The sequence below is a fragment of the Capra hircus genome, chromosome 5 (assembly GCF_001704415.2).
Source record: "Capra hircus breed San Clemente chromosome 5, ASM170441v1, whole genome shotgun sequence".
NCBI classification, from domain to species: domain Eukaryota; kingdom Metazoa; phylum Chordata; class Mammalia; order Artiodactyla; family Bovidae; genus Capra; species Capra hircus.
Window position 1 is genome coordinate 36,417,269 of NC_030812.1, and position 20,239 is coordinate 36,437,507.

The 20,239-nt window shown below is 37.3% G+C and overlaps 1 protein-coding gene across 1 annotated transcript in view; it reads left to right on the forward strand.

Annotated features, from left to right (window-relative positions):
• Positions 1–20,239, forward strand: part of ADAMTS20 (ADAM metallopeptidase with thrombospondin type 1 motif 20) — a 201,577-nt gene that overhangs the window by 7,452 nt on the left and 173,886 nt on the right. Inside the window, exon 3 of the mRNA XM_018047904.1 lies at positions 13,505–13,667. Within this exon, the coding sequence (XP_017903393.1) occupies positions 13,505–13,667 (163 nt within the window). The remainder of the gene's footprint in view (positions 1–13,504; positions 13,668–20,239) is intronic.

A 20,239-nucleotide genomic window follows, 5' to 3' on the forward strand; every position in this document is an offset into this window, starting at 1 on the left:
ATGAGAGTAAGGGCTTAAACTGTAGGTGGTGTATTAGCCCGATGTGTTAGGAGTGGTACCCCCTTATGCACATTGTGCAGGGGCAGAGGAGGCACTGAGAAGACCACCGTTGTGTAAGGATGACCCCTGTATGGGTAGGGGAGGGGAGCCGCTGAAAGTAACGTAGTTGCAGGGGCAAGAAGAGTGGGTCCCTGTGGGCAGTGCATATGGAGACCAATCTTTCTCAGCTGCAGTTTTGTACCCTAGGGAACATTGGCAGTGTCTGGGGAAACTTTTGGTGTCACAGCTGTGCAGCGGGCAGGGGAAGCTAGTGGCACCAAGTGCATAGAGGCCAGATACGTTGCCAAACATCCCATAATGCCCAGAACAATGAAGCATACCAAAATGTCAATGGTGCTGAAGTTATGCAACCTTGGAGGAGACCTATTAGAATTTTGGATCAGAAGAGCAGTCGAAAAATATGGTTCTAATGATTCATGACTTAAATGACTGAGTGATCCTGTAGCCATTGACCGAGAAAGTCAATACCAGGAGGAGGTGGCAAGAAACAGATACTTATTCTAGAAATATTTGTTTGATTTTACCATAGGTATACTTTAATCTTCAGAAGGATTTGAGTTCATATTTACTCTTCTCTTTGTCTAGAATGTCCTTTTCCTAAAACTCCTACTCATCTTACTTGCTTTCTTTGCCCTGATCTTCTCTGGGAAGAGCTGACCAGGCCTACCTTCATTCTACCACCAGACTTTATATACATCATATATGGAATTGGGGTTATTTGTCCATGTTTCTGTCATTTATAGATTTTAAGTAAGAGAATGATAGTCCTGTTTACTTTAGCACCCAGTATAGCATATAGAAATGTTCAGTACTTGAATGAATGATCTAGAGCAACTTTTATTTATATGTTCCAGGTAATTAGGTTAATTCTTTTCTGGAATTCAGTGCAAGAAAATTATTTTATCAATTTTAATTGAAATACTTGGACATATTTAAAATTTTTTTCATATAGATTGAATCTTTTTCAGATGTCCAAGTTAGTTGTGTTCCATTTATTACTTCATTTATATGGCTTGGAGAAGGAAATGGCAAACCACTCCAGTATCTTTGTCTGGAAAATCCCATGGACAGAGGAGCCTGATGGGCTGCAGTCCACGGGGTCACAAAGAGTCGAGCTTGACTGAAAGACTAACACTTATATGGCCTTACACTGCACCTTTGTTACTTGTGGCTGTATTTCTGTTTATCTGGTAACTGCTGTTTCCCATAAAATAATGTTACTTAAGCTGTCCATTTCATACTAATATTTAGAGGAAGAAATAGATCATTCTTTTCAACTGATCCTTATCAGTGCTTATGTACCAGCCACTGTTATATATGACATACAGTCATGTCCTTATTACAACAGCAGTAAATCTATTAATTAAAAAAATTCATGAGTTACATAAATGCTTTATTACCATAGTAACAGAATTGGAAAGGCATGCCTAACCTCTTGACTCCCTCAGTCCAAAGGTGACACACACCACTTCTGTCTACATTTTGTTGATGAAAATTTGTTGCCTGGCTCTGCCTAGATGTCAGGAGCTAGAAAATGAGGGACAGTGCTATGTCCATGAGGAAGAGAGGACAGCAGATTCTGGTGATCACCAACACTTTTCACTGTAGGCTGTTTTTCTGTGCACCAAGCATACCTGTGCTTTTCTCTTCTTACACTTCAAACATATTTATATTGTATATAAGGAGACAAGCCTTCAGGGGCACTGTTTCTGCTCATGTGCAGGATCTCTGAGTAATGCACAGTCTTTGCCATAAAGTTCAGATGTGGCTCCTTGTGGTTTAGCAATTACTGAATTAAAAGGTAAATTGTCTGCACCACCCCCAACCCAATATACAGCATGACTGTAATTCAAATTTTAACTTCCTACAGAATGTTGGTAGTTCTGAGGGTCTGTAGATTATTCTACAATGAAAGTGTCCAGGGCTTCGTTAGTCTAGGCTCATGTATCTTGGAAAATATAATCTCGAAAACCAGGTTGACTTCTGATGGGAAGTCAAGTTTTGGTAATTGCTTCGAATTAGTTTCCTGTGACAGTTACCAGAGCCTAAAAGGCATTTACATTAAATCTGTGAATTCCAAGACTCTTCTATGAAGAGAAGCAAAATATTGGATTCTCATCTTTGGTAAACCAAATTCCAACTGTATTAAAGAAGTATTGATAGAATAAACTTCTTGTATATTATAATCATTAGAGAAAAATGTAAAGGGAGACATAATGAGTGATAAAGGTGATATTTGCTTAATAATTGAAGAGTACCATATGCCAGAGTAATTGTAAATAAATTGAAAATTTAAAGTAAAACTAGGAAAATATATGCTGTAAATATGACAGATGGTCTGGCAGGTATATAATATGTGTCCTTCTAACTTTTATATATATAATACTTACATATAAATCTTTGTTAAGTAATACTGCTTTAAAATGTTTTGGCACTAGATCATGAACATCTTTCCATTATACATCTATGGAGTAGTTCTTAATCATTTCTTATTGTTTTAAATTTATAACTTGTTATGATGACTTTAGGCCTTATGTCTTCACAGATATTTTAGTAAGAGGTTGGGAGAGACTTCTGAGGACCACTACACAGACCTCACAAGAATATGGCCATTTCTTTGACAGTTCTCTTCACTTCTAGTGAGTCCATGTGACTTCAAACACATCTCAGTTCCTCCAGGAAAAAGAAAAGTTACAGAATGTACTCCTCATTAGTGATGTCTCTGGGACACTGTTTATATAGCTGAGTCATTTGGCTGCATGAATCTTGGGTAGATGAATCCAGAGTCTGTCTTATATTCTTAATCCTCATGGGTCAGGACGTGGTGAGAGCCTTGTTTTTTTCGGTGAGTATCAGCAGTGTTTCCTCTCATGTTCACACTGCAGATCTGGAGTTGTCCTGTGGAGTGGGGAATAAAGAATGTTCATGGAAAACTAGCCAATCTGATCACATGGACCACAGCCTCGTCTAACTCAGTGAAAGTGGGGCATGCCGTATGGGGCCATCCAAGATGGACAGGTCATGGTGGAGAGGTCTGACAGAATGTGGTCCACTGGAGAAGGGAATGGCAAACCACTTCAGTATTCTTACCTTGAGAACCCCATGAATAGTATGAAAAGGCAAAAAAGATAGGAAGCTAAAAGAGGAACTCCCCAGGTTGGTAGGTGCCAAATACGCTACTAGAGATCAGTGGAGAAATAACTTCAGAAAGAATGAAGGGATGGAGCCAAAGGAAAAACAACACCCAGTTGTGGATGTGACTGGTGATAGAAGCAAGGTTCAATGCTGTAAAGAGCAATATTGCATAGGAATCTGGAATGTTAGGTCCATGAGTCAAGGCAAACTGGAAGTGGTCAAATAGAAGATGGCAAGAGTGAACGCTGACATTCGAGGAATCAGTGAGCTAAAATGGACTGGAATGGATGAATTTAACTCAGATGACCATTATATCTACTGTTGGCCGGAATCCCTTAGAAGAAATGGAGTAGCCATCATGGTCAACAAAAAGAGTCCGAAATGCAGTATTTGGATGCAATCTCAAAAACCAGGGAATGATCTCTGTTCATTTCCAAGGCAAACCATTCAATATCATGGTAATCCAAGTCTATGCCCCAACCAGTAACGCTGAAGAAGCTGAAGTTGAATGGTTCTGTGAAGACCTACAAGACCTTTTAGAACTAACACCCCCAAAAGATTTCCTTTTCATTACAGGAGACTGGAATGCAAAAGTAGGAAGTCAAGAAACACCTGGAGTAACAGGCAAATTTGGCCTTGGAGTACAGAATAAGGCAAGACAAGGCTAATAGAGTTTTGCCAAGAGAACGCATGGGTCATAGCAAATACTCCAACAACACAAGAGAAGACTCTACACATGGACGTCACCAGATGGCCAACACTGAAATCAGATTGATTATATTCTTTGCAGCCAAAGATGGAGAAGCTCCATAAGTTAGCAAAAAGAAGACCAGGAGCGGACTGTGGCTCAGATCATGAACTCCTTATTGCCAAATTCAGACTTAAATTGAAGAAAGTGGGGAAAACCACTAAACCATTAAGGTATAACCTAAATCAGATCCCTTATGACTATACAGTGGAAGTGAGAAATGGATTTAAGGGCCTAGATCTGATAGAGTGCCTGATGAACTATGGACAGAGGTTTGTGACATTGTACAGAGACAGGGATCAAGACCATCCCCAAGAAAAAGAAATGCAAAAAAGCAAAATGGCTGTCTGGGGAGGCCTTACAAATAGCTGTGAAAAGAAGAGAAGCAAAAAGCAAAGGAGAAGAGGAAAGATATAAGCATCTGAATGCAGAATTCCAAAGAATAGCAAGGAGAGATAAGAAAGCCTTCCTCAGCGATAAATGCAAAGAAACAGAGGAAAACAATAGATTGGGAAAGACTGGAGATCTCTTCAAGAAAATTAGAGATAGCAAGGGAACATTTCATGCAAAGATGGGCTCAATAAAGGACAGAAATGGTATGGACCTAACAGAAGCAGAAGATATTAAGAAGAGGTGGCAAGAATACACAGAACTGTACAAAAAAGATCTTCATGACCCAGTTAATCATGACAGTGTGATCACTCATCTAGAGCCAGACATCCTGGAATGTGAAGTCAAGTGGGCCTTAGGAAGCATCACTATGAACAAAGCTAGTGGAGGTGATGGAATTCCAGGTGAACTGTTTCAAATCCTGGAGGATGATGCTGTGAAAGTGATGCACTCAGTATGTCAGCAAATTTGGAGAACTCAGCAGTGGCCACAGGACTGGAAAAGGTCAGTTTTCATTCCAATCCCTAAGAAAGGCAATGCCAAAGAATACTCAACTACCACACAATTGCACTCATCTCACACGCTAGTAAAGTAATGCTCAAAATTCTCCAAGCCAGGCTTCAGCAATACGTGAACCGTGAACTTCCAGATGTTCAAGCTGGTTTTAGAAAAGCCAGAGGAACCGGAGATCAAATTGCCAACATCCGCTGGATCATCAAAAAAGCAAGAGAGTTCCTGAAAAACATCAAAGCCTTTGACTGTGTGGATCACAATAAACTGTGGAAAATTCTGAAAGAGATGGGAATACCAGACCACCTGACCTGCCTCTTGAGAAACCTGTATGCAGGTCAGGAAGCAACAGGTAGAACTGGACATGGAACAACAGACTGGTTCCAAATAGGAAAAGGAGTCCGTCAATGCTGTATATTGTCACCCTGTTTTAACTTCTATGCAGAGTACATCATGAGAAATGCTGGGCTGGATGAAGCACAGCTGGTATCAAGATTGCTGGGAGAAATATCAATAACCTCAGATATGCAGATGACGCCACCCTTATGGCAGAAAATGAAGAAGAACTAAAGAGCTTCTTGATGAAAGTGAACGAGGAGAGCGAAAAAGTTGGCTTAAAGCTCAACATTCAGAAAACAAATATCATGGCATCCAGTCCCATCACTTCATGGCAAATAGATGGGGAAACATTGGATACAGTGGCTGCCTTTAATTTTTTTGGGTTCTAAAATCACTGCAGATGGTGATTGCAGCCATGAAATTAAAAGACACTTACTGCTTGGAAGGAAAGTTATGACCAACCTAGACAGCATATTAAAAAGTAGAGACATTACTTTGTTTGCCAACAGAGGTCCATCTAGTCAAGGCTATGGGTTTTCTAGTGGTCATGTATGGATGTGAGAGTTGGACTTATAAAGAAAGCGGAGCACTGAAGAACTGATGCGTTTGAACTGTGGTGTTGGAGAAGACTTGAGAGTCCTTTGGACTGCAAGGAGATCCAACCAGTCTATCCTAAAGGAGATCAGTCCTGAGTGTTCATTGGAAGGACTGATATTGAGGCAAAATCTCCAATACTTTGGCCACCTGATACAAAGAGCTGACTCATAAAAAGACCCTGATGGTGGGAAAGATTGAGGGTAGGAGGAGAAGGGGACGACAGAGGATGAGATGATTTGATGGCATCACCGACTTAATGGACATGAGTTTGGGTAGGCTCCGGGAGTTGGTGATGGACAGGGAGTCCTGGTGTGCTGAAGTTCATGGGGTCGCAAAGAGTCTGACATGACTGAGTGACAGAACTGAACTGAACTGAACCAGAGGAGAGAAGACCCATCTTTTCAAAACCTGGCAATGAATCTTCTGCTTTAGGCTCCTGGGCCAGTTACATGTTCTTCCTATCATCTGTTCATTCATTCAGTGTGTGCTTGTGTATCATACACCATTTCCTCGGCATGATTAGTAGTGTAATAATGAGGAGCTGTCAGGGGAAAAATCCTTTTGCATTGAATAGAGCACCCTAAAATAAAGATAAAACTCAGAGTTAATCTTTATCTTCTTTTATTACATAACACTTATACTTTATTTAGAATAAAAAATAGTCGCTGTAACATTTGTGGTTTTAGTGGAGACTTTTCCATCCTGTGTCAAAATGTACTGACTTTCAGAACTGTTATTGACATTATTTTAACACACACTTTGCCTTTCTAAGGAAGTTAGGTGCTGGACCGTGCTGAGTTTTTCTTCAGTCTTGTCTGACTCTTTGTGGCCTTATGGCCTGCAGCCCTCCAGGCTCTTCGGTCCATGGGATTCTCCAGGGAAGAATACTGGAGTGGGTTGCCATGCCCTCCTCCAGGGGATCTTCCTGCGACTCAGGGATCAAACCCACACCTCTTATGTCTCTTGCATTGACAGGCGGTTCTTTACCTCTAGTGCCACCTGGAAAGCCCAGTGACTTCATTTTAACAGACACTGCCTTGCTAAGGAGGTTAGATAGATAGAATTATTTGTTTGTTTTACAAGTTGTGGAACTGAGGTTTGAAATATGAAGTGGCTTGCCCAAGATTCCATGAGTGCAAACCGAGGATTCGGACTTCCTTATTACAAATAGTGTCAAAGTGATTTTCATATGACTTAAAAGGACGGGGGAGCCTGGTGGGCTGCTGTCTCTGGGGTTGCACGGAGTCGGACACAACTGAAGCAACTTAGCAGCAGCAGCAATGATTAAAGATTGAGAAACTAAACATTTTGATTTCATGATATTAATTACCAGTGTTTCAATAAAAATCTGATTTTATTAATAGTTGGGAGCAATTTGTTACTAAAATAGATTCTCAATATTGGCTCTAATTGTCTTGTTCAGTAGTACTTCATTTTGAACTAGTTCTATTGTTTCCAATGTTAATGTGATTAGCTGTAAGTTTTTGGGAAAAGAGTCCAAATGGTTTATATTTTGTGCTTGTTGTTTTTACCTTTTAATAAAATCTGAGAATACATTATTGTTTGTGGCCACAGTACATGTGCTTGCCATGTTACTAGAAAAAACTATGTATGAATGAATGTCACAATAGTGAAATAGAAACATTTTAGAAAAACAATTGTATGAAAATCCTCTAAACATAAACATTTTGGCCTATGAGAGCAAATTAGAACTTGCTGTATAATCACTTACTGCCTTTCAAAACAGTGTGGCAAGTAACAGATTATTGCTTCAAGAAATTTGGAACCCCTTGCCCAAGTGAAAGCTAGTTATTCTGCTTTTAATAGTCATCAAAAGGAAGAGTTTGGAATTTGATTGGCATTTCTCATGAATCAAGTTGCAGTGACTCTCCATACATAGGCAGTTGCTAAAAATACGGCATGCTCTAAATATAATTGTATGAGCCACCTGTTTTACTAAGTCTTCCAATGACTTACCAGGTTCCTTTCCAAGTTTAAAAAAAAATAAGTGCTCCATTAGGAGCCTTTAGGTAAAGCTCTAATATTTTTTATTATTTTTGCAGAAAGTCCTCTGCAGTAAAGTGGTTTATAGGAAAATTGTTGGAAGCAAAATACTTCTTCACTGATAAATATGGGTAAACCCCTTTGAGGACAATTATTTTTTTCTTGAACTAATTCTTTTAAAACATGAAATTTTGTTGAAGGTGACGATTGAGTTATAAAAGCAGTATTATTTTTAGCAGGGTAATATTCTAGGGTCTTTGGTAGTGGCCCAGTTGGTAAGGAAACAGCCTGCAATGCAGGAGACTGGGTTCAGTCCCTGGGCTGGGAAGATCCCCTGGGGGACTGGGAAGATCCCCTGGGGAAGGGAATGGCTACCTACTCCAGTATTCTTGCCTGGAGAATTCCATGGACAGAAGAGCCTGGTGGGCTACACAGTCCATGGGGTTGCAAACAGTCGGACATGACTGAACAACTAACACTTCCACTTTTAGAGTGTTCTAGCATGACTCCAGGAGGTACTAATGGACTTGATACAACCATATTCACCTTTCATATGAGAATGAAAGTTGGACTTGTGTGTGGGTTTATTTGAACATTACCACTGAAGTACCCCACAGTAAAATTTTGATCAAAAAGGAATATAAAAAGTTTCCAAAATATGGATATTTTCAGCATTGCTTGGGGAAAATGTGACATTATTCAAAACATTTTTGGGATGAGTAACAAGCCTCCTCATGTCTATTTGTATCTTTTACCAGGATGCTATCACATTTTCCCTCCTCAGCATGCTTTTTAAAATAGACAGAAAGTGATTTTTCATTATAAGTCCATTTACTCAGGTTTCAGAAATAGTCTGTTACTTCTAAGTATAGTTAATTATTTTTCTGGGAAGGCAAAGAAAGCTAGAATTCTGGTATGTGTTGAAAATAAGTGATTTGTAGTTGTGTTTGAAAAAAAGCACTGGTAGAATGAATGAAATATGCTAGAATATAATATACTAAGAAACAGATGAATTTGTTATATATATACCTATGTATCTTTTCTACTCTAGAATGTCCATATATCTGATGGAATTTCCTTTGTATTAAGCCTTTAAACTGTGTATCCCTAATATATTTACACATTTTGTTACCAAGAATGCCTGAACATTTAAATTTTTAACATTGAAAGAAATCATGCTAATCTCAGCCAAGTCCCTAAACTATTGTAACTTAAAAATATTAGAGAAAAAAATAAAAGATAAGTAATGCGTATATGGTGTGGGGAAATCAGGTACATTACCATGTTACAAAAATGTTTATTTCTGTAGATACGTGTTGAGTGCCTGCTATGTCTCAGGCAATGGTTTAGGTTTTGGAACTGTAGGAATAGTAAAGACTTGGTTACTTTTGTGTGGTGATGAATGTAGAGAAGAATTTATGACTATAATTGCCTGAATCATTTAAATAGCTTTGAGTGACTATTCAATTAAAATGGTGATTTAAATATGTTATTAACAATGAAATTTAAAGCAACAATTTCAAAGTTATTATCCCTAAATAACTTAAGGATATTTACAATTAAGACATGGAAATGAAGCCTCATTCTCTAAAACTGTAGTTGTCATAGCATCCATAATTCAGTAATTCATTTCTGAATTGGTTGTTCACAGAAATATGCTTTTCTAAGTGGAAATTTGCCAAGTTTTATATGTAGGTAAACGTATATTTGTGTCTTTGGAGGCGTGATGAGTGCTTTTCACTGTCAAATGTAATGAGTACAGCTGGCTCCTGCCTGTTGAGCTTCTGCTGTGTATCCCTTGTTTGCAGATCTTCAGCCTCACTCTCCTCTGTCGCTTGAACCTGCCAAGCTTTTCCCTGCCACTGGGCCTTTCAGTCACTGCTCTTCTGTTTGCAGTGTTCTCCCAGAGTTTTCCATGGCTACCTCCTCATTATTCCAGCCTCAGCCCAGAGTGCCTCCATCCCCACACGCTCCGGGATTCTGTCTCCCTGCCTTATTTTTTCTTTATTGGACCTATTACCAATAGGTAATAGGACCAGTATACCACCAGGCATATTGCATTTTTTAATCTTTTCCTATATAAGTATGAATTCTTTGAAAGCAGAAATTTTATCATATTCACCTCTGTATGTCTAGTCCCTCGACCTCTGCCTGCTCTTTAAATATTTGTTAGCTGTTTTTCGGGTTTATCAGAGTCGGTGTCCGATCACTAACACAGTGCACGGTATTAAGGGACAAACTATGGAGCCAGGCTGCCTGGGTTCACACCTTGATCCTGTTACTTACTGGTGTAAGACCTGGACAAGGTGCTTAACCTCACTGTTACTCCTTTGTCTCACCTGTAAAATAAGGATAATAATAACTTGCTTCAGAGTTATTGGTAGGTGGAAATAAATGATGAATGTATATGAATGATATCTGCTGTATATTTCAGAATTAGCTACTGAGATAATGATAAATGCCTGTCCTCTATAATTTAGCCTCACCGAACTAGAGAAAGGGATCTATTTCCCTCCCCTGCTATGTCTACAAGACCATTCTCTACATCTGTATCTCCATTCCTTCCCTGCAAATGGGTTCATCAATACCATTTTTCTAGATTACGTACGTATGTCTTAATACACTGTATTTGTTTCTCTCTTTCTGACTTCTTTACTCTGCATAGCAGGCTCTAGGTTCATCCACTTCACTATAACTGATTCAAATTCATTTTCTTTTTATGGCTAAATAATATTCCATTATACGTATGTACCATGTCTTCTTTGTCCATTCATCTGTCGATGTGTCCATGTCTTGACCATTGTAGGTTGTGTCCATGTCTTGACCATTGTAGATAGAGCTGCTATGAACACTGGGGTACATGTGTCCTTTTTGATTATGTTTTTTTCAGTGTATATGCTCAGTGGTGGTGTTGCTGGGTCATGTTTCATTTGTAAATTGGATTGCTTCTTCCCGAATATCTTCTCATTGTTTTCTATATATGTAAATACTATTTAATCTGTATATTCTGTGACTAAATTCACTTCGTTTTTATAGTAGTTTTAAAATTCTTATTTGTTAAGGTGTACATTGATGAAGATGACAGTTTTATCTCTTCCAATTTTTTGTTTCTAATCTTTTATCTAATTCTGTTATCTACAACAGGTGATACTGGGCATCCTTGTATTCCTGACCTAAGTAGGAGTGCCTTGCATATATCTTTGTTATTCATGATACTGTCTTTGGGCTGTGGTACAATTCATCTTGTTTAGGGAACATCTATTTATATTTTATTGATGTTTTTAAAATCAATAATCTTGACTTTTTTCAAAAAGCTCGTGATTTTTTTTCACGTTTGTGTAAGTGACTGTGATGAATTAAGATTTCCAATGTTGAACCATCGTTATATTCTTATGATAAACTCCATCTGGTCATTTTCCCATGTTACAGACTTGTGTTTGCTTATATAATTTAGGATTTTTAGCTTGATAGTCATATGTGAGCTTGTCCTATATTTATTTGTTTTTTTTTTTTTTTGTAGTTGTTTTGCTTTTGTGCTGTCTTAACTAGGTTTTGCCATGTGTTTACACTATGCTATGCTATGCTAAGTTGCTTCAGTCATGTCTGACTCTGTGCAACCCCATAGATGGCAGCCCACCAGGCTCCCCTGTCCCTGGGATTCTCCAGGCAAGATGACTGGAGTGGGTTGCCATTTCCTTCTCCAATGCATGAAAGTGAAAAGTGAAAGTGAAGTTGCTTAGTCATGTCCGACTCTTAGCGACCCCATGGACTGCAGCCTACCAGGCTCCCCCGTCCATGGGATTTTCCAGGCAATAGTACTGGAGTGGGTTGCCATTGCCTTCTCCTTGTGTTTACACTATACATAAAAATAACTAGTGTTTTTTTTCATAGTTTGAAACAATGAAAATAACAGTGGAATTATCTGCTCTTGCTAGGTTTGGTGGGATTCCTCTATGACATTATCAAGGCCAGGAGTTTCTATGATGTAACTCTGGTATCTTTTTCTATTGTTGGTAGTAAAGAGGTTTGTTGGATTTTTACCATCTCTGAAGTCATTTTGGAAATAATATTTTCCCAGATAATTATCTCCGTCATAAATTCTTCCTCTCACTGTTTTTCTGCTTTCCTTAGGCACTGACATCATGTAATCTTTCTCTTCCAGCTGCTGTACCATCACTGTCACCATAATTTAGGTTTTGTTACCTCCCTTCTGGGCTATAGCTTCTACCTTATAAATCTAGTATTTTAACACACAGTGTCACTAGATTAAATTTTACTGCCTACAATATTATTCATTCCTTTAATATATATTATCCAATATGCTATGTGGCAGGCATGAAAGGCATGCAGAGAAGATGGACAAAGCCCTACTCTCATGGACTTATATTTTGGTGGATGGTGTCAGACAAGTAACATATATAAGTAATAATCTATCAGGTAGTGATAAGCATTATGGAGAAAAATGAACCTGGATAGTGGGGATAGACATAGGAGGCTGGTAACATTTTAATAAATAGGGTCATGAGTGTTGAGCTGGGACCTGAAACAAGTCACAGAGGGAGCCAGCTGGGAAAAGTGCTTGAGGCAGGTTTAGTAAGTCATAGGTCCTGAGCTAGGAGAATACTTGTCATATTTAAAGAATAGCAGAGATATCAGGAATGGAGCTTGAGAATGAGCCAGAGTGGAAGAGCAGAGTTTGAAATCAGAGCTCTTGGTTGTCTGTGTTTGGAGGGATGGGGTGGTGGAAAGGAGTGGGCAGATCGTGTAGGACATTGCGGACCATGATAAGGAATTTGGATCTTACTGAGTGATTTGAACAGTTATAATACTGTTTTTTGTTTTTGTCTTTTTTGAGAGCAACATGATCTTGACTAAAGACAAATTATTGTGGCTCCTCTGTAGAGACTGTAGAGGACTATTGATTTAGTCCAGGAAGGAGAGAAAGTTAGGTTAGTTCATGGATACAGTGGTGAAATTTGGGAGAAGTGGTTAGATTTCAATTATATCTTGAAGATTGAGCCATTTGGATTTGCGGATGAATTGAATGTGAGATTTGAGAGAGAGCCATCCTTTATTTTTCTCTAAGGACTTTTGTCTGAAGCAATCTAAATAATACTGTTGTCATTTACTGAAAGAGGGAGCATTGAAGAATAGCAGGTTTAGACTGAAAATAAAGAGTTTGGTTTTGGACATGCTGAGGTTGAGAATGCTACTGTTGATCTATGTGGAGATGTCAAAAAGCAAGTCAGATATTGCATTCTGAAGTTCAGGAGACAGGTCTTTGTGAAAACTCTTCAATGGCTCTCAACTTCTCACAAATTTTAGATTGCTAGCATCACACTCGAGATTTTTTATCTGACCCTAGCCTTCCTTTTAAGTCTTGTCTCACACTATTACCTTACATAGACCAAGCCAAACAGGCTTTCTCACTTCTGGAATGTGCTAAGCGTTTGGCCATTTTGATGCTGTCACTTATGCTATTCTTCCTAGCTGGAATGCCTGTCATTTCAACTCTGTTTATTAGAATATTATTCATTCTCCGTGACTTTATATATAAGAAGAAGACGTGAGCCAGGAAAGGAAACATTATGTTCAGTTGATGACTTTAGTGAATGAACTCCTGGCTATCTTGTTTTGTGTCCTCATTTTAACCTGTGGGACAGCACACTTTTTTCTACTTAGTGATGGAAGAAAATAAATTTTCATTTTCTTTATTTCCAGATGGGAACATTTAAAGCACATGATGGTGAATATTTCTTAGAACCTATAATGAAGGCAGATGGGAGTGAACATGAAGATGATCATAGCAAGCCGCATCTTATATACAGACAGGAATTAAAGGGGAACTATTTTCTGCAATCTCACAAGCCTTGTGATGCTTCAGGTAAACTGTGAAGTGAAACTCTTTATGGTAAAACTGTAATATTATTATCTTTTTTAGTTTAGAATTTATGTATTTTCTTTAAATTTTGATATATGTGATATTTTAAACAAGTAAAACTCTTTATGGTAAAACTGTAATATTATTATCTTTTTTAGTTTAGAATTTATGTATTTTCTTTAAATTTTGATATATGTGATATTTTAAACAAATTTTCTTGACCTGAGGGATCCATTAGAAATTTATCTACAGCCAATTTTGTTGTACATTGTTTACATTCAAAAAAGTATTCAGTAGAGTTAGCCTTTGAAAAATGTGAGGGTTGCTGATCCCCTGCCCAGTTGAAAATTCATGTATAACTTTATAGTTAATGCTCCTTATATGCAGTTCCACATCCATGGATTCAACCAATCATAAATTGCATAGTACTGTAGTATGTATTTAGTGAGAAAAACTCCATAAAAGTGGACCTGTGCAATTCTAACCTGTGTTCAGAGTCCACTGGATTTGAGATTTGTAACAAAGAATCAGAAATTTTTTACTTTAATCTGTTAGTGACAATAGTATGATTTTTCTCAGTAGAATTTAAATGATTGAAAAAACTGAACCTTAATAACAATAACATGTTGCTCAACTTTATATACTTTTAAATTTGTATAAAGGAAATATTTCAGATAGTTTTCTGGGACTTTTTTGCTCAGCATTGTTTTTAAGGGTTGGCCATGTTGGTACATGCAGCAGCTGTTCATTTTCATTGCAGGGTATATATCACAGTTCAAATATCCGTCTTCCTGTCAATGAGCTTATGGGTTATTTGTAGTTTTTTGCTACTATAAAAAATGCTGCTGTGAAAATTATCCTCATCTCTTGTGTTTGAGTCCATTCAGAGTATACACATTGTTACTAGAGAATTCCACATTATTTTGCAAAGAAGTGTTTTTTTTAATCAATTTTTATTTCCAGAAATATATGAGAGAAGTATGTTCCTCTTTTTTTTTTTCTGTAAAATTCAAACTAATGAAGATTATTCATGGTTTAGAACTTAGGAATTGATTATTTCTATAAAATGAAAGTCTGTTGCTAGTAGAATACTTGTATGTTGCATAGAAGTTGTATTAAGAGCTGTGTCCTTATAATATACATGAATCTTCATCAAATCATTTTATGTCACTCTATGAAGAATGGTGAAAAGCACCTGCACTTACCATCAAAGTATAAAATCTAGACAAGAGTGGGATTAGAAAGGATTTATTTGAGATTGTAGGTGTCCACGAACTATGGTTCCAAACACTGCAATGCCATCTGTTTGGGGATATAATGATATGTAGGCCTTTGAAGGTTTTCCCTGGGAATGCACTTCTTAACCTTTGCTATTATATGAGTGCCATTTTGGAGTGGTTCTCACTGTGTCTAAGGCCGTGTTTTAAATCTATTGACATAATAGATGCCTTTCTTATGCTTTTAATATGAGCATAAGGGTTTCATTTTTATGGCTTCAAAGAAAACACAAATGGGTACAGCTCCACAATAGAATTCTACGGAAGGCAGCTTATGCTTGTTCTGATCCACCATTCACGAGCAGCTTGTTTAATGAATTGTTTAGCTTCTTAAGAAGAAAGCCACCAAGTAGACACTCTGAATGCGTAAATGTTTCACATAATGATATGCAGGGTTTTGCATTTACAATCCGTTCATTATCAGAAAGAGAATGGTTCAAGAAAAGCCAGGCCCTTTTGTTTAAAAAAGCAAAAAAAAACCTTGTACTAAATTAGATTTATTATAAAAACTACAAATAGCAAGCAAATAGAAAGCTATGCGTTTTAGTTTTCTTTTAATCACGATATATTTTCCCAAAATGTTTATCTACTAAAATGCTAAAGTAGTATCATTCTTTTCAATTCTTAAATTACCTACATTTTTAGGTATAATTAACATACATATTCTTAATCACTAAAAAGGCAATCAATTAATGGCCTAAATAATTAGCTGCTAATCATCATTCTGTTAGTAAAATGGAGAGTTGTAAATGTCATTAGTAAAATGTTATCAAAGGTTTTTCCCTTCGTCCCCAGTTCACACCCTGCTGTTCTGTAATACTTGCAGGATCTTATATATTCTAAAAACATGAGGAGAATTCTTCAAATAGGTAAGCCTAAAGCTTTAACTTAGGAACCCAAAGAATTAATTGAAAAGGAAAAGCCATTTTTTTCTCATATTTCTACTGATTTAAATTTATTTAAAATTCGAAAATACTGTAATTCATAGTTGCTTCAGTCTTGATGGATTAATTTTTTTTTAACATCAGATTTTATCATGTGGCTATATGAATTATGTTTGGTAGCTGAACCTTAGCCATTGTGGATGCCAGGTTTCCAGGTAGATATCAGACATATTAGAAGTCAAATCCAGTAGAAATGGTAAAATAAGCTCATAAAACCCATGAGATGAACAAACAACCGCACAGTAACAAAATTAAAACCAAAGGGGGAGGGAAACCCTGAAAAGATTGATAGGAATGACGATAACCCTCTGGATTCTGTCAAGTGTGGTTCTGCCTTTACTTACTCTTCAAGGCAGATCAGAGCTGGTCTGTGCTCCTTGGGAGGCTGCGTGAGCCTTATTCCCATTCTGCCATCACTACTCTGTCTCTCTCTTCTCAGTGTCCTTTTCTTTCTTACCTTTCTTCCCATTTCTCTTCTTGGTTGTTATTGCTTTTCCATCTTCTAAGTTGAACATTTTTTAAAAGTGCACTTCTTGTCCACCACTTTATACCAGTTCTTATATAGTCTATATATTTCCTTTGTACTTCTCTAATTTTTAGCTTCTAATTTAAATGATATAGAACTTAAACATGTTCATCTTCAGCTTGTCCTAAGATGAAATCTCAGGGTTACAACTGCCGGATGCCAGTGTTTTCTTGGATGTCCCAGGGTATCTTAGATTCAATACATCTGAATCCAAAGTTACTCTCTCTCCCATCTCCCTTTTTACCTGCACTCCTCAAAAGTATGTTTTTGGTGTTCAAATTTCTGTTGAAATTAAGCATATGCTATATGATGCACACTTAACAAGTATTACTTTTTTTTCTTTCTTTATTGTTTTAATTTATTTATTTTAATTGGAGGTTAATTACTTTACAATATTGTACTGGTTTTGCCATACATCAACATGAATCCACCGCAGGTATACATGTGTTCCCCATCCTGAACCACCCTCCCTCCTCCCTCCCTGTACCATCTCTCTGGCCCTAAGCATCCAGTATCATGCTTTTTAAAGTCCTGTTCAGTTAACTAGAAAAGATTGATTTATATTTGAATAACAGATTATTTGCCTCAACCTTCAGGTTTTCTTTTTTGATTTGTTAATCAGCATGCTAAAGTTCATGAAAGTAGTTTAGTTGCTTAAGTGGCTATTCTTCATTTTATTATACTAGCAATGTTCTTAAGTTCAATTTTATCCCAAGAAAAGAAAAATCCCAAACTGTGAAATTTGACCAACCTATTAAGATTTTGAGACTGTGAATGCTATGGAATAGAAGATTATCTATCTATCTATCTATTTATCTATCCGTCTATCTATCTTGTTGTTGTTTAGTCACTCGGTCGTGTCTGACGTTTTGTGACCCTATGAACTGTAGCCTGCCAGGCTCCTGTGTCCATGGGATTTGTCAAGCAGGAATACTGGAGTGGGTTGCTATTTCCTTCTCCAGGGGATCTTCCCAACCCAGGGATCAAACCTGCGTTTTCTACATTGGCAGGCGGATTCTTTACTGCTGAGCTCCCAGGGAAGCATGGATCTGTACTTTTCAAAGCACTCCTTATAGTCATGTGTCACTGCTCCTTAGAGTAATTCTGAGCTGTAATCATCCTTGGCGCATGCATGTTTTCTGTGAGGGGAAGACCTAGTAGTGCTGTGACAATTATTTGCTCTATGCATAAAGCATTATTTTATTAGCTGATCTGTTTTGCCAGTTGTGTGTTCTGCTTGCTGTAATAGTGAAATGTCTTAAATAATTCATTCCAAAGAGAAGGATCAGTCTGCCATTTTTGATACTTACTTTGTGTTATCATTATTATGCCTGTAGCAGTTCCAGAACTTCGAAGTCCTATTTTATTTGTGAAGTCTTATATTATCTAGTTTTACTTGTGATGAAGTTAATGATTCCCGTTGGGTGAATTGTGTTTTAAATGGGATATGAAGAAGGAAACCCACATGCTGGGAACCAGAAGATATATTTATCCAGTCTGACAGGTGCATTTTGAAAATATGTATCATGGAAAGTCACTGTGATCTTTCATATTTTAACTGCGGTAACAACAGTTCTAACCAGGAAGGACTACCTGAAGACTACTCACTCTTAAAAATTTAACAGTTTTTAAAAATCTTCTTTCCTCTGTATTGGGATTATATATTTCACACTCTGTCTTTAAACCGGAGAATGTTTTGCTGGTAGGAATAATGATCCATTCTTCTAGTTTTGAAGCGTAGTCTTTTTCTTGACGTCTTTGTACTAACTTGGGAATTGATGGGGAGAGTTGTGCTTCTTGAGGTATAAAAGAAACGATCATAATTATAACCCCTAATTGAAGAGTAAACTACACCTGTGTCTTAAACATAATAGTGCCAAACCACTTCTTATGTTTCTGTTAAAGATTTGCTTATCTCTCGCTGTAAAATTACAGTTTTTTTTTTTGTTGCTAGGCATTGTGATGTCAACTTGTTCTGGTTCATGTGTTCATCAAATCTCTGTTGAGGTGAGACTGAAATTGTTAATCCTTCTTTGAAATGCACTGTGCGTCTGTGTTTCTTTCCCACCTCCGTTAAGAACTTTTCTCTTTGTTTTAGATTGGTATGCTTCCTGTTTTGAAATTTCTTATGTAGTGTTCTTAGTCACTTTGCAACTTGGTTAAGTTTCTATGTGTTTTAACTGGATGGTAATATAAGCCTCTCTGCTAGAACTGAATACATCTCCATTTCCCCTTTATTATAGCAGTGCTTGTTCTTCAGTGCTCTGTCTCCACCATATGTTTCCTTTGGCTTCTTTCATACTCTTAGTCACTTGTTCTTTAAAGAAATTTCTCCTTAATGTTTTCTCTACAGTGAGAGGTATCTCCTCAAATTTCTAAAAAATCCCTTTGCTGTAAATATAACTTTATTTAGATATTTAAGATGCTCTTCACTTATAGAGATAAAAATGTGAATGGAGTTATTCATTTTTAGCTCTTTTACTAACTGTACCTTAGTATAGGTTCTTACTCTACTTAAAGTTGCTATTCATTTTACTTGTAATTAGCATCTTACTCATTCTCCTCTGGTTAACGTACCTGCCCATGATTTTGTCAGATTAAGACCATGGACTTTTGAATTTCTGGCTCTGTAATATCTCACTATTTAGGGGCTGCTCTATTTATTCTGCACATAATTAACCCTATCTTGTATTGTTTTAAAATTTCTTCTGTGCTCTGTTATCCTACATCTCAGTTTTAAGATTCTTTGTTTATGTTCCTTAAACTAAAGGGTTATATTTTATTTCATTTTTTTATATTCCCCACAGCAACTAGTACTATGTTATGCTTATAATACATGCCCATGTAAATAGTTGAGAAATTGTTAGTACTAAAATAACTGGACTGCTTACAGATAGGTATGAAAGATGATGTTCATTTAGAAGGTGATTTGGTGCATCATACAAAGATAGTCTAACGCAGATATGAAAGTTGTAGAAGCTTACTTGAGAAAAAACTCATTATCTGAAACCCAGAAGAAGAGTAGGGATTAGGCAGGGAGAGGGTGAGAAGCATTCCATACAGAAGCAGGATGATCTAATACTGGGGAGGTAAACAAGGGGAAGTTCATGGAGGTCAGTATAAACTGTATTAGGGGTTTGGGCTTTACCTCAACACTTATCCTGTAGATATTGAGAGTCATCTCCTCAAGTAGGTCAAACAAAGATCCTGATATGGGGTCTGATTATGTTGTTTGGCCTGACTTGGTCTGAATTAATTGCTGTTATTGGGAGACAGAGATGTAATCATCCACATCGCTCTGTTGGTAGGGTCAGGTGAGTGTAACGGGAACTCTTGACTAAGTGAATAGATGGGGATAGATACCCAAAGAGAAATTGGGGACTGTTGTGAGAAGTTAGGTGAATAAATGCTAGAGAGGGGAAACTGCAGAAAAGCAAGATGGGCAGTTATAATATTGGTGTTATAAAAATTGGTGCCTATGAGCACTGGCAAAAGAAAATGCCAAAAACTGACAAATACAGAATGAAGAGACTTTCTGACATTAACAGATTAGTAGCTGAACTTTGTGTTGAAATATACAGAATGAGTAGAGGACTGAGACATTAATAACTAAAGTACAAGCTATGGTACGAGTAAGAGAACTAGTAGTAATTTTGTTCTTAGTGTAACACTGTCCAGAATTTTCAGTCAGTTCATTTTTCCCTGCTGTCGTGGTATTCGATAATTTTGCATACATGCTAGCAAATTTGGATTTCCTGACCACCTCTCAGTTTTTTATTTTGGTGATGTAGAGCATGCAAATAGAAAGACCAAGATGATATTCAGGTT